Here is a 19,919-nt window from a genome sequence, read left to right as displayed (position 1 = left end):
CATTGTGTATTCTTGACTCTGTCATGAATTAGTTCATATATGTGAGGGTTTACTTCTCATCTCTCAATTTGTTTTATTGATCTGTCTGTCTATTTTTATGCCAATATGATACCATTCTGATTACTATAACTTTGCAGTATAGTTTGAAATTAGGAAGTGTGATGCCTCCTCCAGCTCTGTTCTTCTTTTTTTTTTAAACATTTTATTTATTTATTTATTCATTTTAGAGAGGAGAGAAGGGGGGAGAGAGAGAGAGAGAGAGAGAGAGAGAGAGAGAGAGAGAGAGAAGGGGGAGGAGCAGGAAGCATCAACTCCCATATGTGTCTTGACCAGGCAAGCCCAGGGTTTTGAACCGGCGACCTCAGTGTTTCCAGGTTGATGCTTTATCCACTGCGCCACCACAGGTCAGGCCTCTGTTCTTCTTTTTTAAGCTTGCTTTACTTATTCAGGATTTTTTAGTGGTTTCATGGAAATTTTAGAATTATTTGTTCTGTAAAAAAATGCCATTGAAATTTTTTTTATGAGGCTGGGGTTTGTGGGGACTGACCAGGGAGACTGAGGGAGTGGTTCTTCCTGCCCACTGGCCTTGGGGGTCGTATAGCCTTCATTATGTTGAAGTGCATTCCTTCTATACCCACTTCGTTGAGAGTTTTTTTAAAATCCTAAATGGTTGTCGAATTTTGTCAAATATTTTTTCTGCATATGTTGCGATGATACAGGATTTTTATTCTTTCTTTTGTTAATGTGTTATAACACATTGATAGACTTGCAGACATTGGGTCATCCCTGCATCCCTGGAATAAATCCCACTTGATCATGGTATATGATCCTTTTAATGTATTATTGAATTTGGTTTGGCAATATTAGAGTGTATCTTTTAAGCTCTCTATCCTTGTATTCTGGTAACATGATATATGCAATTAGAGTTTTGGAGACCGTTTGAAATCAAGCTAACAGATACATTTTAAAGTTTTTGACTCTACCCTTTTTTTTACCACACATGAAGGCTTTAACTAGGTTTGCAATCATCCAGATGCTATTTTGTAGATCTCTGTAATTCCTTCTTGACATATATGAAATCATAGGGGAAATATGCTTTTAGATGAATAAAGCAATCATGAAATTGTAGTATCTTTTATTAATCGCTTACAGATACAGCAAAAATAAATCTTAATCAGATTATATAGCATTTAAAAGGTTCCAGGAGAAACACAATATGCCTAATATTTGTACATGTGCATTATTAATTCTAATATTTGAAAGGTGCCTCCATAAAAACTGCCAAAAAAAGAGAAAAATTACCAAAGTGTTTGTTCACTGGGAAAAAAAAGACTCCAAGAATAAGCAAGAAAATATAATAACTTCATTTTATATATACATGGAGCCAGAGATAATACACCAACAGTCTACTTCTGCTCCTCTCTTTTATTAATTCCAGGGACAGAAAGAGTGGACTCTCGCAACATACTGCTATTTGCTAGTACAAGAAAAATAGAATAATACATTGAGCCTTCCTTACTATCACTATTAAGGCCCTGTCTCTGTCCATTGTTTAGATTTTCAGCGACATTTGATTTCCGGACCTATGATTCAGAAGGTGTTATCTTGTATGCTGAGTCTCTTGATCACTCATCCTGGTTCCTGCTTGCACTTCGTGATGGAAAGATTGAAATTCAATTTAAGAATGAATATACAACCCAAATCACAACTGGAGGCCAAGTTATTAACAATGGTCTTTGGAATATGGTATGTTGTGCAGATTTTACGAAGAATCTTTCCACTTTGACACAGTTTGTATAAAATCACTAATAATTTATTTCTATAGCAATATCAAACCTAAGTGGGGCTGGGTTTAATATGATGTTATATGTACTACAAATCTGTGAAACAGCATGAGGGAAGATAATTTCACTTAATACATTTAAGATTTCTCATAAACTTGTTTTTTAGGTATTTGCTTGACCTATTCTGTCTTCAACTTCTTACTCATTTTAGGGGCTGTTACTGGGTAAATAGTGGTATCTCTCCTACACGTCAAGGATTATTAGCTGGCATAATAGTTTATGCAAGGACTCCACTGATCAAGGACAGGTACACTGGATAGCCACCTATATTTTTAAATGCAAGAAAATTACATATAGGAACTAGTAAAGTTAATTCAATTTTAAATATTAGCATATAGATAATTAATTTGTATAAACAGTTTACATTAGCCAGTAGCCATGTAAATGCCTAGAAACTAGCATTTTTAGATAATCCCTAATCATGAGCCTTTATTTTATTTATTATTATTATTATTTTTGCAGAGAGGAGAGACAGGAAGGGAGATGAGAATTATCTACTCGTAGTTGTGTCACTTCAGTTATTCACTGATTGCTTCTCATACATGTCTTGACGGGGGGGGGGGTGTGGAACGCAAGCTGAGCCAGTGACCCCCTGCTCAAACCAGTGACCTTGGACTCAAGCCTGCGACATTGAGCTTCAAGCCAGAGACCTTTGGACTCAACCCAGTGACTTTGGGATCATGTTGATGATCCCGCACTCAAGCTAGTGAACCTGTATTCAAGCCAGATGAGCCTGTGCTAAAGCGGGTTACCCCAGGGTTTTGAACTTGGGACCTGAGCATTCCAGGTTGACATTCTGCCCACTGCACCACCACTGGTCAGACCATCAGCCTTTATTTTAATAATCAATAACAATATTTTTATCAACTGGATTAAAATGGAGACTTTCTTGGAGAAGAGATTACTAGTCTATAGTGGGGAGAATTCTTTTCTGCAATAGAATCATTGCTACTTCCAGCAGAGGATAGCTGAGATCAGCTCCACCTTAGCATGTAGTACCCAAAAGAGAAATATTTTATGCTACTGGGAGCTGATGAGAAGTACATATGGCAAAGCCACGCAAAGTCATCACTAAATTATTTCATTCCTTTATTTACTGACTCATGCACTCATATATTCAATAAGCTTTGGGTGAGCACTTTCAAAAACGTTAAGTTCTTGAGTACAATGGTGCTAGAATTATAAAACAGGTTTTCCTTACTCTTGAGCTTAGTACCTCACAGCTTAGTAGCTGATGCTGCCTTAGGAATTAGTTGTCCATATACACGTGGCTTTGTGGACCAATACAATGTCATGTGAAATGTGTTGCAGTAGAAGTAGTAATAAAGTACAGCTGGGCATAGATGCAGTTCACCAAAAAGAGAGCTCTCTGTTCTTTGGCAGCCATAGATTTTGGGCTCCTAACTCTAAAAGAATTCTGCACAGGTGTAGGTGCAACTCTCAGAGAAATGGCTAAAATTCTCTGACTTATGATGCTCTCATTAGATGCTTTGCTACTATGTCTTTCCCACTACTTCTGTACCTAGAGTGGTTAGTTGATACATGTAGCTGTCCCTCCCATGTGCTAAAGAATGTATTTTACTGCCCTAATGTCCCAAAATAAAATCACTAAAATCACATTTTCAGCAAAAGAGAACAAATGTTTTATCCCAGTGAGTTTATACAAATAGAAAATAGGTATTTGAAGGAGAATTTTGATAAATGTCCAAGTAGAATTATGTATAATGAAGAAGGTAAATGTTTACCTGTGAGAATAACATCATGAGTTGCAGATTATATTTATTAAAGATTGTCGATGAATCATACTGTTAAAAGCAGGATTCAAGGTTAAGTGGAAGGCAGCAATTCAGTTCCATACGTTTTGTCTCCTATGTTTGTGATCCTTGTTTGAAAGAAGCTATTTAGTATGTACATATGTTTCAGTTAAAACATAATTAAAATCTCCCTTTATCAACTCAATGCAATTTTATATCAAATTTATATTTAAGAATAATAAACAAGGTGGAGAAAAACTTTAATAAGGTAATAAATTTGGGGCTGGTGGTTTTTCTTAAATCCTAAATTTAACATTTTAACAATGTATGAATCACACCCCAATATAAAGGATTTCTTTTCTCACTCCATATCTTTTGTTTTTTAAAAAGATTACCAGCTTATAATTTTGATGGTTTATTAATAAATTATACCCTTTCAAACAAATTTATGCAGTGCAGAAATTATTTGAGATAAATATTTTAAGAAATCATTTTAATCAACAAAATTAAGTTAGATTGATCTATCAGGTGGACTATTTACTATATAGCAACAGTTTCACTGATTTTAAATTATTTAAAAATTTTAAATAAAATACGCTAAAATAAGAAATTAAAATGTATAACAATTGTTTTATAATTCAGGTATATTGAATAGAATGTGTAATTATTAAGTACTTAGCATGGCTATAAGCTATAGCAAGAAATATTGAGCGCTTATAAGTGATTATCTCATATTTGGCTTTAATCCTAATATTAGTGGGAAAGTTATAATTTGTATTATAATTTCATTCATTCACCAAAATACTTATTAAGGACTTTATGTGCTATTCCTTCTTCTAGGTGGTGGAGATATAACAGTGAATTAACAAAGTCACTATTGTTATGGAGCTTTCATTCTAGTGGTGAGATAAAAACCACGAATACATGAACAAATTTATAATGTCAGATAGTAGGGAATGCTATGAGGAAGAGAAACAAAAAACAAAAGAGAAAGGTCAGGAAATAGAGAGTCATGATGGTGAGTGTACTCATGGAATCAGGAAAGCTATTTCTGATGAGATTACATCCGACCAGAGACTTGAGGGCACAAGTCATGAGAAATAAATAGGGGAAGATGATTCTTTGCCAAGTGAAAGCAAGTACAAGGTTGCAAGTAAGAGGATGTGTTTGCTGTGCTTCAGGAACAATGCAGAGGTTGGTGCCAGTGCAGTGGAATGAGACAGGAAGAGAGTAGTAGCAAATGAGGTAAAAAATATGATCTGGAGTAACGTTGTGTAGGGCCTTGGGAAGCATAGTGAGGATTTGGATTTTATGCTAAGTGGAAAGAACTTGGATGATTTTGAGACATGACATAATATACATTTTAAGAAATAATCTTGATCATGACCTCATGACTTTATGAAAACTAGATAGTGGAGAGTAAGGGTAGAACAGGTGAGGAGACCATTGCAATAACCTAGTCGAGAGAAGATGGAAACTTTGGCTGGAGTGTTGATGGTGTGAGTGGTGAGAAGTGGTCAGATTCTGGAGATATATATATATTTTTTTTGTTTTGTTTTGTTTGTGTTTTTTTTTTTTTTTTTTTTTTTTTGACAGAGACAAAGAGTCAGAGAGAGGGATAGATAGGGACAGACAGGAAGGGAGAGAGATGAGAAGCATCAATTCTTTGTGGCACTTTAGTTGTTCATTGATTGCTCTACCATATGTGCCCTGACTGGGAGGCTACAGCAGATCGAGTGACCCCTTGCTCAAGCCAGCAACCTTGGACTCAAGCTGGTGAGGCTTGCTCAAACCAGATGAGCCTGGGCTCAAACTGGCAACCTTGGGGTCTCGAACCTGGGTCCTCCGCATCCCAGTCTGATGCTCTAGCCCAGGGGTCCCCAAACTTTTTACACAGGGGGCCAGTTCACTGTACCTCAGACCATTGGAGGGCTGGACTATAAAGAAAACTATGAACAAATCCCTATGCACACTGCACATATCTTATTTTAAAGTAAAAAAAAAAAAAAAAAAACAGAATGGGAACAAATACAATATTTTAAATAAAGAACAAGTAAATTTAAATCAACAAACTGACCAGTATTTCAATGGGAACTATGCTCCTCTCACTGACCACCAATGAAAGAGGTGCCCCTTCCGGAAGTGTGGTGGGGGCCGGATAAATGGCCTTGGGGGGCCGCATGCGGCCCGTGGGCCGTAGTTTGGGGACCCCTGCTCTAGCCACTGCCCCACCGCCTGGTCAGAGATTCTGGATATATTTTTAAGTTATGCCATCAACTTTTGAATTTTCAGCATAAAGAGAAACTTAAAGGCCATGAAATTGGGTGTATCAACCTGCGGTTCTAAATTCTCTCATGTAATGCCCAAATATTTATAATGTTCCTTTACTGTCCTGTAGTGAAATGCATCAATAATATAAACTACCTGTACATATCCCTAGTAGAAACTAATAGAATACTTTAATTATTATATGCAGTAAATGAAGAAAAGTAAGTTATAAGAACACAATATATATATATTTCAACATGTAATGCTCAATACAGGTATAATACTTGTCAAATCTTGCTCCTCTACATAGAATATCATGAAAGCTACAAGTGAAGATTTGTGCTGGGTGTCAGACTGGAAACTCAAATATCATAAGTGCATAAATGGGGTTGCCATCAGTAACAGTAATTTTCCAAAAAGGTGAAAAACTACTGGAAAAGATTCAAACAAAACAAACATCAATCTATCCTTGGTTTATGAGACTCTTACTTTCTTGAAAATCTCAGTAAATGGCAAAACAGTACAATGAATAATTTTTTAATATATATACGAACTCACATAATTATAAGTATACCCTACATGAATATCCAGTAGGGATATTCAGAAGATTTTCAAGATATTGGATATTTCATTTCTTATTTTGTACAACGATTTTGCATATGACAATGTAAGCATACCTCCTACTCATTATGACAACTAAAAGGACCTCCCATCCCAAATATTCCATATGCCCTAGAGTGGGGCAACAGAGTGCCCATTTAGAAATACTTGCAGGGTAAAGGGAACAGGTCTGGAGGCTGAGCTCTGGGGCTTATTACAGAGGTTGAGAAGAAGAGGAGAATCTAGCAAGAAGACTGAGAAGGAATGGGGAGGGGCAGAACCAAGCCAAACTGAGGTCCTGGGTACTATTAAGAACGTCTTTCAAAGAGGAAATAATCAATAGGGTGTAATAAGGTGATTGGCTACATTAAGGACAGAGTGTACTCACCCTAAACCTATAAATGTTACCAAATTTATTTTATTTTAAAACATAGATTTTTCTCTTCCTGCAGTGGTGCTTTAATATACCTATTATTTGGCCTCTTTTAGTGATTAAAAAATGAAGAATTTGCACTTTGAGTGTTATGGTTTTGCATGAAATTGCAGCAATGGTTCTTCGAATTGCCTTTATAAAAAGGTTTTTTTTATTGTTGTTTACCATCATTACCAACTTTTAGTTTAACACTCAAATTACTTTCAAAATTGGAAAAGAAAAGAAAACAATTTAATTTTATTAATTTTATTCTTAATAACCTCTATTACTTTGGAATTTTGAAATAAAATATAATTTGTGTGTAATGATCAGGATGTTGACTATACTGATTTCTCTTTATTTATATGAAGACTTTATTTCCATTATTGATTCTATATGTGTATTATCAAACAATTGCCAAGTAAGAACACTTAAAGGTTTCCTAAGATTTTGTAGAGTGACTCACTTTTTAAAAAACTGTCCATTTTATGGCACACTGGCTTGAAGGACACATATTATATATAATTGGTTATTTAAGTTTAAGAGAATAATAATGATTTTTAAAACTTTAAAATATAGTCATTTAATTTTCAATTAAGCGCTGTTCCTTTAGAACACATTTTTATCACCTTTCTAATCATTTGACATTTCAAATGGATTGGAAAAAATTAATAATTACATTAAGTGATTATTTGAAAAACTATTTACTGGAATAATAACAGGATTTTTCAAACTTATTATTTTAAATGCCATTCAATTATGTTTTGTTGTTTGATAATTATGTTTTGTTGTTTCATTGTAGGTCTCTGTGGAAGAATTAGAACAAAGTATTAGTGTGAAAATAGCTAAAGAAGCCGTAATGAATATAAATAAACCTGAAAGCCTTTTTAAGTCAACAAATGGATTTATAGAAACCAAAGTATACTTTGCAGGATTACCTCGGAAATTGGAGAATACATTCATTAGACCGGTAATGATCCAAACTTATATTGCTTATCATGGATGAATTCCCTTTGTCTGTAATAGATTTGAAGATATGTTTTTCTGAGAGTCAAAAGAAGTTATTTTATTGAACACGCCAATTGGGACAACTTGAATTGAACATGGAAAAATAACATTAGTGGCCCTTGAAATGATATTAAGGAAGTAAGAAAATGAGTGTAGTATTTTTGAGTCCATTTAAACCTCCATCATTACTCAGGGAGAAATAAAAAATTTTAAATTCTTAAGCTTCAGTTCACTGCTAACATCATAATTGTCCATACTTAGCCATTAAACATATGTGTACATGTATTTGAATCCAAAAATACATGATTCTTTATTAGTTTGTTTTTAAAGCATTTCCCTTTTTTCCTAATGTTTATTTATTGATTTTAGTGAGAGAGGAAAGGAGACAGAGAGACAGAAACATCAGTTTGTTCCTGTAGGTGCCCTGACTGGGGATCGAACTGAAAACCTCTGTGCTTCAGGACTAGCTCTAACCAATTAAGCTATCCAGTCAGAGCAAAATACATTATTTTTTAAAGTCAGTAAGAGAGCTTTCTTAGGTCTATCTTACGACTTAGATTCAGGAGCTAAAAAATAGCACATAAGATGGAATCATTTTATTTTTATTTTTAAGAAATCTTTATTGGGAGTATAACTGCAGCCTGATATAAATTGGAGTTAGGTATAATAGATGATTTGCTGAAAATGATGTTTGTCTAATAACTTGGACTAGGCTTCATGAAGGAGACGAATCACTGTCCTCGAGGAGTTTTAAATATTTTATCTAAAATCATGCACCGGCTGATTTAACTTAAATATTTACTATTTTATATCCATCTTTCACTCAGAGCAATTCACATTACCTTAAAAGATTTCTGCCGCATGATATAAGTTCTGAATTAGTTAACCCATGTCAGAGTGAATATGCCTGTCCTTTGAAATTGATAAATCGAGACATTTCAACAGTAAAATAAATTATTCAAAAAGAATCAACTATTTATGAAGTGGCTACTCCATGTCTTCAGTCTGACTGAACGCCAGGGTGAGGCTGAGGATGGAAATACGTTAGTTCCCGAAGAGTCTTCCAGGCTGACGCGAGACAGACCTCTGTGGTAAATGCAATTAAGGAAAAATAGAAATCAGCATAGCGCCCGGAGCCGGAGCTAGAAGCATATATGGAAGCTGAGAGCAGAAAATTCCCCTTGAATGACATAAAAGAGGCAGGAAGGGCCTGATGTGTTAAATATTAAGATCTTGGTGGAGTCCTGTGATGGTAAAAACTCACTTTTCCTGGAAAAGACTGTCTCTATCTGAAGGATACTTTGAAAAGAAAACTTTAGATAAAATTCAAAATATTGAAAATATTAAAAATATTTCAAAGAAACGGTTTTCCCTCTGACAGAAAACCTGTGTCTGTAATCAGTGGAGCCGCTATCAGTCTGAATTAGAAGTTGAAAATGCACTCCTTGACGTATATTTTACTTTGTTAGATTAACCCTCGTCTAGATGGATGTATACGAGGCTGGGATTTGATGAATCAAGGAGCTTCAAGAGTAGAGGAGATTATTCAAGAAAAACAAAATAAGCATTGTTTTATCACTGTGGAGAAGGGTTCCTACTATCCTGGTTCTGGAGTTGCTCAATTTAGCATAAATTATAGTAAGTGATTTCACATCTTATCTATCTTTTCTCATTAATGACTACATTTATTAATCGAGAAACACCAGTAATTTCTTCAGGAAACACGAGCACCTACTTTATGCCATGCATAGTGTTATTCATATTGTTATATACTTTTTACAAGACTTTCCCACCATATGGGGGCAGGGGAAGTAATTGAATATGTCTCTGTTATTATTAAAGAATATTGGCACATAGCCTTATTAATTTGGGTAAATTTAATTGAAGGTTTAACATTTTCTTAGTTGTATTGAGTCTACCAGGTAATGCATCAAAAGGATTCATCTTCATTTCCAGCATTTTCATTTGATCCTTCCTTCAAATTTCTTATCTGTTCATACATATTGTTCACCTTTTGTACCCATGCCTTCAATATAATTATCGTTTTTTAAAATTCCCTCTCTGATAGTTCCAACATTGGTCTCATATCTAAGCCTGATCATGTTCATTGCTTTGTCCTTGACCATGTGTTGCTTTTTTTCTTTCTTCCTTCTGTATCATATAGTTCTTGTTTGAAAGGTGGGCATCTCATGTGAAACAGTAGGGACTGAGATAAAAAGTATTTCTTTTTTTAAATTTTTATTAAGTGAGAGGCAGGGAGGCAGAGAAACAGACTCCCACATGCTCCCCGACAGGGATTCAGACGGCAAGCCCACTAGGGGGTGATGCTCTGCCCATCTAGGGCTGCTGTCCATTGCTCACAACAGAGGGATTTCAACACCTGAGGCGAGGCCATACAGCCATTGTCAGTGCCGGGGCCAACTTGCTCCAATAAAGCCACGGCTGCAGGAGGGGGAGAGAGAGAGAAAAAAGCAAGAGTGGGAGGGGTGGAGAAGCAGACGGTTGCTTCTCTTGTGTGCCTTGACTGGGAATCAAACCCGAGACTTCCACACGCTGGAAAAACACTGTACTGCTGAGCCAACCAGCCAGGGCCATATATAAATTATTTCTATCTAGAAATGAGCCCACCTCTGATTTTGCTGGGCCCTTAATGAAAGGTGTTGAATCAATCTAGTCAAAAGTCGAGTGGCTTAGGTTTTGTTGTTTTTGTGACTACAAATTCCTTTGATATTACCTGTGCTTAGGGTAGTAGCTGGTTTGCCAGAGGGTTTTTCTTAATAGCTGACTCATCCTAAGGTTAGGTATTCTTTTTATGATATGCATCAAGAAAATGTCTCTCTATGGTCTTGACTCACCCAGCGAGTGTTTTTATTTGCTTACTTGTGCCTTGACATTTGCTTGCATATTAGAGGGATTTGGGAGTTAAGGGCTCGGTGGGAGAGCATTCTCTATTGTTCAGTATAGATTCAGTCTTAGTGAAAGTTGTATTCCTGGGTCTCACTGGGTGAACTTTTCACTGTCTTCTCCTTCACACCAGTAGGAGAGATGTCTAATATTTGGAATCCAAGGTGTTCTTCTGTTCCTTCTTCATGGTAGAACATTTTTGTTGTTTGGTTTTTTTTCTTGTTTCCTTTTCCTATCTTTTAGGTACAGTGAGTCTTCACATGTGTCCTGTGGTGACAAGTTTGTTATCTTTCCCCCATGTTGTAAGGCTTTTGTTGTGTAGAAGAGACAGGGAAGAGTTTAAGTGGACTTGCCAGACTGACCTCAGATTTTTACATTTACAAATAATACTTCCATAAATATACTTGGACATGCATCCTTGTACCCTTATGTAATTCAATAGGAGAGATTCTTAGATTATTTCTCTCAGAGTTTATGCAAATGTATAATTGTTACTGTTTTTTTTTGTTTGTTTTTTTTTTGTATTTTTCTGAAGTTGGAAACGGGAAGGCAGTCAGACTCCCACATGCACTCGACCAGGATCCACCCAGTATGCCCACCAGGGGGTGATGCTCCGACCATCTGGGCCATTGCTCTGTTGTGACCAGAACCATTCTAGTGCCTGAGGCAGAGGCCATGGAGCCATCCTCAGTGCCCGGGCCAACTTTGCTCCAATGGATCCTCTGCTGCGGGAGGGGAAGAGAGAGACAGAGAGGAAGGAGAAGGGGAGGGGTGGAGAAGTAGATGGGTGCTTCTCCTGTGTGCCCTGGCTGGGAATCAAACCCGAGACTCCTGCACACCAGGCCGACACTCTACCTCTGAGCCAACCGGCCAGGGCCATAATTGTTACTGTTTTATTAAACTCTCTTCCAAAGATGTTTTATCAAATTATATTTCTACCAACAGAATAAATAGGTTTATGCTTGCGATTTCTTTTTAATCAGATATTTAAAGAATTAAATCATGTATGTAGTTTTAAATAGTATTATCCCAATCTCTACTGAAGTTGAATATCTTTAAGGTATGTTATATCTTAATTATTTTATTGTGTTCTTTGTCTTTTTCTGTTTTTAGGAGTTCATTATTTGAGCTGTTATGAATTTGTATTGTAAACATAGTATTAGTATAATATCGCTGCTTTAAGAAAAAAAATTATATTTTTACAGTTTATTTGCAGCCTAAGAAGGACTTACTACTACAGTTTTAAAAAAGAACATTACTTCAATACTCTATTTTTCTAACATAACTTAATACAATGCCTTTAACTTTTACTCTTGTTCTGTAAATGAAGGATTTTAAAAAAATGCTTGAATTGAGTTGATGACTGACTAGGAAAATAATTGATTCACAACAATTTGTTGAAAGGAAAAAGTAAAAAAAAATGAAAATAAGAGTCATATTGTATCAGAAGAAATACTTTAATAAGTGATTAGTTTTTTATGGATTACTTTAAAGAACTTTCAATTAATATTTAATGTTAAATTATAATTTCTGTGCATTTGCACATTCATTTTAGTTTGACTGTTACTAACAGTAAATTTACTTTAAAATGATTATATATAATGTGTATATTTTCTCTTGGGTGAAAATTAGAGGATTATAATGAAAAAAATGGAATAGCTTTAGATATGGATGAATGGAAGAACATCACATAAAGGAAAACTATTTTCTCTATTCACATTCGCTGTTTCAAAGTGGTCTTTGCGTTGTCATAATATATTACTTTATATTGAATGACGAAGACTTCATTCAGATTGTGACATAATATTTTTAGGAATCCATCTATTTTGGAAACATAGTAATTCAACAAATATTTCTTGAGTGACTTCTGTGGAAAACAAAGTGATTGTAAAGACATGTAGAGAGCTTGCGTTCTAGTGTGGTAGACAGTTAACCTAGTCATTAAGAAAAAGAATATTACATATTATGGCAAGAGAATTATAGAGAAGAGTTTCTCTTTTAATGTCAAAGTGAGCAGTTGACTTAAGAGTATTTTAAACTACCTAATTCCCCTATGCATATAAATCATATTTTTTTCTTCCTACTGATCTAACCTGAACCGTTTATGAATGAGAGGTGGCACGATTGTAAGGGCAGGAATACCCAAATTTTCCCTCAGAAATATCACAATAAATTTGTTGAAGTTTCATCTAAATGTGTACTTTAAAATTATGACCCCTTTGAGATTTCATCATTGTTGAATATACAAAGCAGGGAAAAGTCATCAAATTCCTAAATACCGCACTCTAGAAGGCTACTCTCGGAAGAACAGGAAAACGGGGCTCTGTTTCTTGCCTGCACTAATTATTTTCTTCTGTTTTGTTTTGCCAAGGTTATATAGATTATTGAGAAGAGAAAACTGAAATCTCTATTATTACACAAAAATGGCTTTGAGCGATTTAGGTGTACTTTAATCCTAATATTATTTAATTGTTTAAACAGATAATATATCGAATTTTGAGGCTTGGCAAGTAAATGTGTCTTTGAATATTCGCCCATCCGCGGGCACCGGCGTTATGTTTGCCTTGGTGTCAGGAGACTCGGTGCCCTTTGCCTTGTCTTTGGTCGACTCCTCCTCTGAAAAGCTGCAGGTAACATCAGTCTAAATTGTTACGATCCTTGTGTTTTGTTGTTATTTTGTTTTTGTTTGTCTGTAAAATGGATACAATAGCAGTATTTACCTCAAAGTGCACTTTTTTAAAGATTAAATGATGTAACTGATATAAAATATTTGATATGATCTTTAGCACATCATTAAAGACTCAACAAATGTCCATTATTGTTACTTTTTTGCTGGCTTAGTCCCAAGATCTGAACCAGGCAGGAAGTAAGGGTAAGAAATTGAAAATCTTATTGCATCTGTAGCTAAGATTAGGCAGACTCACACACAGGCTGCTTGGAACCTTTCCCAGAGTGGATGAGGATCCACCCTTATTCAGAATCCTTGAGGTATCATGGGAATTAGTTCATACTAACACAATAGAAGTGAATCTGCATACAATTTGTACTCATATATTCAGTACCTAATTGTAATGTTTTGTGCTTTCTGGCACACTCAATCTTTTCTCCCATGAGTAAATTAAGGAAGACTAGAAGAAAACTCAAACCAGTCTACTTGGCTTTTTTTCTGGCAATGCAGAAAGAAATTAGGAGGAGGAACAGGAAAGACTCCGGCTTCAAAGGAAACATGAGAGTTATCAGAAGATCTGTATTATTCAGCTTTCTATTAGAGGCTAATAGCTCTGTCCCTGTGTCATCTGTGCTGGATTCCAACAAATTACAGCAAGAAGCTTGCACTTGTGCCAAGGTTGGCTTGGATGCTCTCTGTAGCTTTTAGAAAGAGACACATAATTGAATAATGGCTGTAGTAATAAAAAAATGTGCTGTTTGCAACTTAAAAGAGGATTTGAGGCAATCTCTGGTGGTTAACCATAAGCGACCTAGAACACCTCTGCTGAGTTTTCATCTCCAATCTACCACGCCTGTAGCTTATTACATTGAGATTTCATCTTTTTGTTTACTTGTTTGTTTTGTTTTTTAAAACAAAAGGGAATTCCTATCTGTAACACTGCATTCGCACCGCTCCGTGGAGGTTAATTCATGCCAGCCAAGTCTTTGATATATATTTCATCTTTTTTGTGTTTGTCTCCATGGCTCTCTGTTTTTGAAACATCAGATTGCTTTCTGAACATCTGTGTACATTGTTTTATAACATTATTCTACACACAACTGATCATTTTGTAACATTTTCTTAGCTGACTATAATCAACTCTAATCAGTTCGAGGATATGGAATGTATAACACAGTAACAAATTTTCTCGAATAACCTTTATTTGTGATGTACTTAACACAGGTATCTTGGATTCCGAAGTAAGCTTCAGATTGTCTTTCTACCGTTTGGGAAGCATGACAGCACTCCATCTCCCTAGTTTTGATATTATTATATTTTCTCGCTTATATTTTACATTTCCTCTACACACATATAAGCTATATGCATAGATTACTCTGAACAAGTTGAGTAATTTTGTGTATCAGTAACTTGAAAAGTTCAGCAAAATAAAAAGGGATTTTTCTCTTTTGAGAATCTTCTGGTAAATACTCTGTAATTTACTGCTTGTGGCCCCTGGTTTTACTCTGAGTTTTTTCTTACACTCTGTCCCAAGTCTATAGAATTGCTTGGGTAGCACAAAAATCATTTCAGTCTTTCTGGCATGTGCGTTTAAAGCATTTTAAATATTCCAGGTCTTTTTTTTTTTTTTTTCCTAACAAATAGTGATTCAACTCCATTCTTTTTTATATGTAAGTGTTCAAGTCAGGAAGGCTCAAAAAAAGGAAACGATTGCTTAAGACACTACTTTAGTTACCCATTGTTGATATCACAAACCTGTGGATTTACTGAATTTTCAGAAGCCACCATACATTTACATCTTAGCTGAATATGAAGTTTATAAAATTAATATGTAGTCTAAAATTATAACAATTATTAATTTTTTTCACTTAAACTTGAAGGCTCTGTTGTACATTATTTTCTTATTTAGATTAAGTGTTTGAGTTTCAAAAACTCTGAGTCACTCTTAGACGGCGTTATCCTCAGTACTTGCTGATTAAACCGAGTCTGCCTGTTCTTCAGGACATCCTGGTATCTGTGGAAAATATGTTAATAGCTCGGATAGAGGCCATAAATCTGTGTTCCAGTCAACAATCGCATCTGGAATTCAGAATCAACAGAAAAAAACTGGAGCTGTGGACTCCACTTAAATATGATGTCATCTACTCTGAAGATCTTCAAAGACAATTTGACATCTTGGACAAAGCAATGAAAGGAACAGTAACCACTTACCTGGGTGGCCTTCCAGGTATCTGCTTACATTTTTTTTTGTTCAGTTTTAAAATACATATCTTTAATCAAATTGATAGTATTCTAAATATGTATTTTATTATTTTATTTATTTTCAGTTGAATTTATTGGGGTAACACTGTTTAACATAATTATGGAAGTTAGGGTTAGGTGTTAGGGTTAGGGTTAGAGTTAGGGCCTATTGTGTGTTCACCGCCCTCCAAATCAAGTCTTCAGTGGTTTCAGTTTACTATTCTTTTAACAGTGAATTGAAACTAATCAAATTTTGCTACATTTCACTGTTCTAGCCAGTAAGAGTTTTTATTTTATTTCATCCTCACAATAGTCTTGTGAATTCAAGATTTATTCTTCAATCATCCATCACCCACCCAGTATTTCTTGAGAATCTACATCGCAAGCACTAGGAATATAATGGTAAACAGGTAGATGCCATCCCTGCTATCAATATTAAGGCTTTTACAATCCAGTGGCAGAGGCAGACATTAAACAAGTAATTAGGATATTTTTAAAAATTAAAATGGTTATATAGCTTCTATGAAAAAGAAAGTATGGGTTGCTTTTAGAGCCTGAAAATAGGGCGTTCTACTTGTAGTGGCCAGAAACAAGCTCTCTGAAGAAGAGATTAAGACATACATACATGTAATATTTGAAGGTTTAACTGAATTAAACTAGGTGGTAGGGGTGGGGATTGGCAATAATATTCAAGTAAAATGGCCTATGTATGGGAAAAATGGGCAGGGGTTGGCATGCTTGAGTACTGTGTAGATCAGGCTGGTGAAAGCTTGTTGCGTGGGGGGGGATGGCAGTGCAGGGTGGGGTTCTGAACCAGGTGCGGGTCAAGGGGCAAATTAGGAGGGTTTAGACCTGGTTCACATTCCTGAGTCTTAAGAACTTTGAAAATTATTTAAAAATTTTTTAAAAAGGAAGTTGTATCTCATCAATATAGCAGTTTTTAAAAATTCACCTTGTATAATGGATGGAAATGGACAGATAGGAGATGAAAGTGGATTAGATGAGTTGAAGGCTTCTGAAGTAGTCCAGTCGAGGAAGTAGTACTAATAGCAGCGACAACTATGCTACCATCAATTGGGGCATAACAAACAGTCTGGAAAGTGTTCAGAGGACTTATAATATATGAATTTTCAACATAGTCCTGTGAGGTAGGTACTACTATTACCTTCCTTTTACAGGTAAGGAAACTGCTGAACTAGGCTAATGGTGGTTGTGATAGTATACAGTGAGGGACTTGGAGATGTATATGAGAAACACAATGAATAAGCTTTAATAATTGAAAGGCAGATATAGAATCTTCTAAGTATCAATATCTGGTATGAACAACAACATGGGTGGAAATTTCACACCAAGATGTGGGGAAAACTGGAGTAAAAGCAGGTTCATTTTTAACTTAATATTAAAAAATATGATATTGTCCTAAATATATCACTTTTAGTGGCAAAAAAATTGAAACAAAGTTATTTAGAAGAATTATTTTTTTCTTTTTAAATGAGAGGAAGGGAGATAGATTCCTCCATGCAACCTGACCGGATTCACCCATCAACTGCCGTGTGGGGCCAATGCTCGAATCAACTGAGCTATCCTCAGCACCTGAGGCCAACTGGGACCAACTGAGCTATAATCAGTGCCCTGGGCCAATGCTGAAATCAATGGAGCCACTCATTGCTAGATGGGAAGAGAGAGAGAAAAGGGAGGGGGAAGGGTAGAGAAGCAGATGATGGCTTCTCATGTGTGCTCTGACTGGGGATCAAACCCAGGACATCTGTACACTGGGCCAACTGGCCAGGGCTTTGAAGAATTTTCAGATACCTTTGCAGATTATTTGTATGGGGAGAATCTGACTTTGATATCTGGACTTGTAATAACCTTTATTATATTACTTTAACTGACCAAGGTCTTTATTTTTCATATATGGAATTTTCATCTAGGTTTTTGAGGATTGGAGGTAAATAGGCTCTAGCAGTTCAGGTAGATAAATAAAGATAGTTAAGTAAATTGGTTGATTATTAGAAAGTTAGTTAGGTTAGCATCATTAATTATCAGGAATTATAGTTCAAATGAATAAATTCTACATTAAAACCCCCTTACTACCTTATTCACTAATTATTTGAATGCAATTAAAAATATCAAACAAACAATGAAAGGGTTCAAAAGAAGTAAAAATATAAATATTTCAGTAGTTCCAGGACTTTGGAAACAGCACTGAAGACTGACTTCAGGCAAGATGTGCTTAGAAAAGGGGTGAGAAAAAATGAAGGGGAACTGAAAATTGAGATATTAAGAATGTCAACTGTGGAATGGGCAAGTTATAATTGGTGCGCAAAATAAGCATGTTAGATTGCATGTTATGAATTAAAAATAAGGCAAAATTGATGATTCTGAGGTTTTCTATAATAGTGGCTTCATCTATAGTGTTCAGCCAGACTTCAGAAGGTTTCTTAATAAATGCTATAAGCCCACAGAAAAGTATGGACTTTATTCCCTGTATTGTCAAGTTAGAGGTGGAAATTTTAAAGTATATATATTTTTGCATAAGGTATTGAGGAAGAAGAATAAGGAGTGAATAAAAAGAATAAGATTCATAAAGTATATGCCAAAAAAAAAGAAAAAGCAATAAAGATATGGATGTTTTTAAGATGAACCATAGTTCTTAGGAATCCAAGGGTGTTACCCACGAATTAAGTTTGATAAAGAGAATGAAAGTGTTTAAAGGCCCAAAAGCCATAACCTATTCACTGAAACATCATTAAAATTGTTTTTTAGAACCAAACATCAGATAAGAGTGAATTCCTATCACAATCTGCCATTGTATGCTCAGCAGGAAACTATTTCTTTGGAAAATACAGTAATTAATTTTTATCCCAGTAATAAAAAAGAGATTTATCATGGCATTTAAAAAAATTTCTAAATAGCTATAATTTAGAGCTGAAAGTGATTTAACAAGGCTTAAACTGTTGCTCAAGTTTAAAGAGACAAGAATGACATAGAACATGTTAAGTAAGAATGTGCTTGTTTTTTCTCTTCTTTAAGTATGTTTATCTTAGGTTTGTTTGGAACTGATTTTGGAAATGAAATCAGAGGGACTCATGTATTAAGTAGAATTACATTATTAACTTTTTCTTAGGGTTAGAATTTGGTTAGAATGGGAAATCTTTATAATTCCTCTAACTACAACCAAATAAGATGGTAAAAATCTTGAGCTAATATTTTAAAATTCTCTTTTTCAGTTGTTCCATTCAATGCAACTCCAGTGAATGCCTTCTATAATGGCTGCATGGAAGTCAACATTAATGGTGTAGAGTTGGATCTGGATGAAGCCATTTCTAAACACAATGATATTAGAGCTCACTCATGTCCATCAGTGTTGGAAGACAGTCCTTAAAGTCATCTTTTTTCTGCTGATAACGTATTTTTCTTAGGTGTAATTATACTTATGTTTCAATAATAGTTGAGGGTTTTACTTATGTATGGTACTTGGACCTTCTTGGAAATCTTAAAATGTCCTTTTTCAAGAAAATAAGATTCTCTTGTGATATAAATCACATTTTGAAAGTTCTTGCCTCTGTTACTGTCTACAGATTAAATAATGAAAAAAAAATTAATTGAAATTTTTTGCTACAAATGACATTGCTTCACTTTTATGTTTGTAAAAGTAAATTTTAGTTGTATCATCGTGAACTAGTGTTTAAATATCTGTTTTTCTTGGAAGGCAAGGAAGTAAACCCAAACAAATGTTCATGTGACTAAATACTGTTGATCGTAGCAGATACTGTTTTATTTGTTTTTGTTTCTTCCTAATGAACGAAAAAGGAGAGACAATGGTCTGGTTTTTTGGGGTTTTTTTTTTTTCCATTTTTCCAAAGCTGGAAATGGGGAGGCAGTCAGACAGACTCCCACATGTGCCCGACCGGGATCCACCTGGCATGCCCACCAGGGGACGATGCTCTGCCCCTCTGGGGCATCACTGTTGCATCCAGAGCCATTATAGCGCCTGAGGCAGAGGCCATAGAGACATCCTCAGCGCCCGGGCCAACTTTGCTCCAATAAAGCCTTGGCTGCGGGAGGGGAAGAGAGAGACAGAGAGGAAGGAGAGGGGGAAGGGTGGAGAAGCAGATGGGCGCTTCTCCTGTGTACCCTGGCCGGGAATCGAACCCAGGACTCCTGCATGCCAGGCCGATGCTCCACCTCTGAGCCAACCGGCCAGGGCCAATGGCCTG

At 35.6% G+C, this 19,919-nt stretch overlaps 1 protein-coding gene across 1 annotated transcript in view; it reads left to right on the top strand.

The window, feature by feature from the left end:
* PROS1 (protein S) overlaps positions 1-19,600 on the top strand; it is a 59,922-nt gene extending 40,322 nt beyond the window's left edge. Inside the window, exons 10-15 of the mRNA XM_066347158.1 lie at positions 1,557-1,746; positions 7,681-7,848; positions 9,356-9,524; positions 13,272-13,420; positions 15,460-15,685; positions 18,930-19,600. Coding sequence (XP_066203255.1) covers positions 1,557-1,746; positions 7,681-7,848; positions 9,356-9,524; positions 13,272-13,420; positions 15,460-15,685; positions 18,930-19,084 — 1,057 coding nt within the window. The 3' untranslated portion in view covers positions 19,085-19,600. The remainder of the gene's footprint in view (positions 1-1,556; positions 1,747-7,680; positions 7,849-9,355; positions 9,525-13,271; positions 13,421-15,459; positions 15,686-18,929) is intronic.
* Positions 19,601-19,919: the final 319 nt, after the last annotated feature.

The sequence above is a fragment of the Saccopteryx leptura genome, chromosome 8 (assembly GCF_036850995.1).
Source record: "Saccopteryx leptura isolate mSacLep1 chromosome 8, mSacLep1_pri_phased_curated, whole genome shotgun sequence".
NCBI lineage: Eukaryota > Metazoa > Chordata > Mammalia > Chiroptera > Emballonuridae > Saccopteryx > Saccopteryx leptura.
The sequence above is the reverse complement of the archived record's forward strand: the minus strand, read 5'-3'. Positions and strand labels throughout refer to the sequence as shown.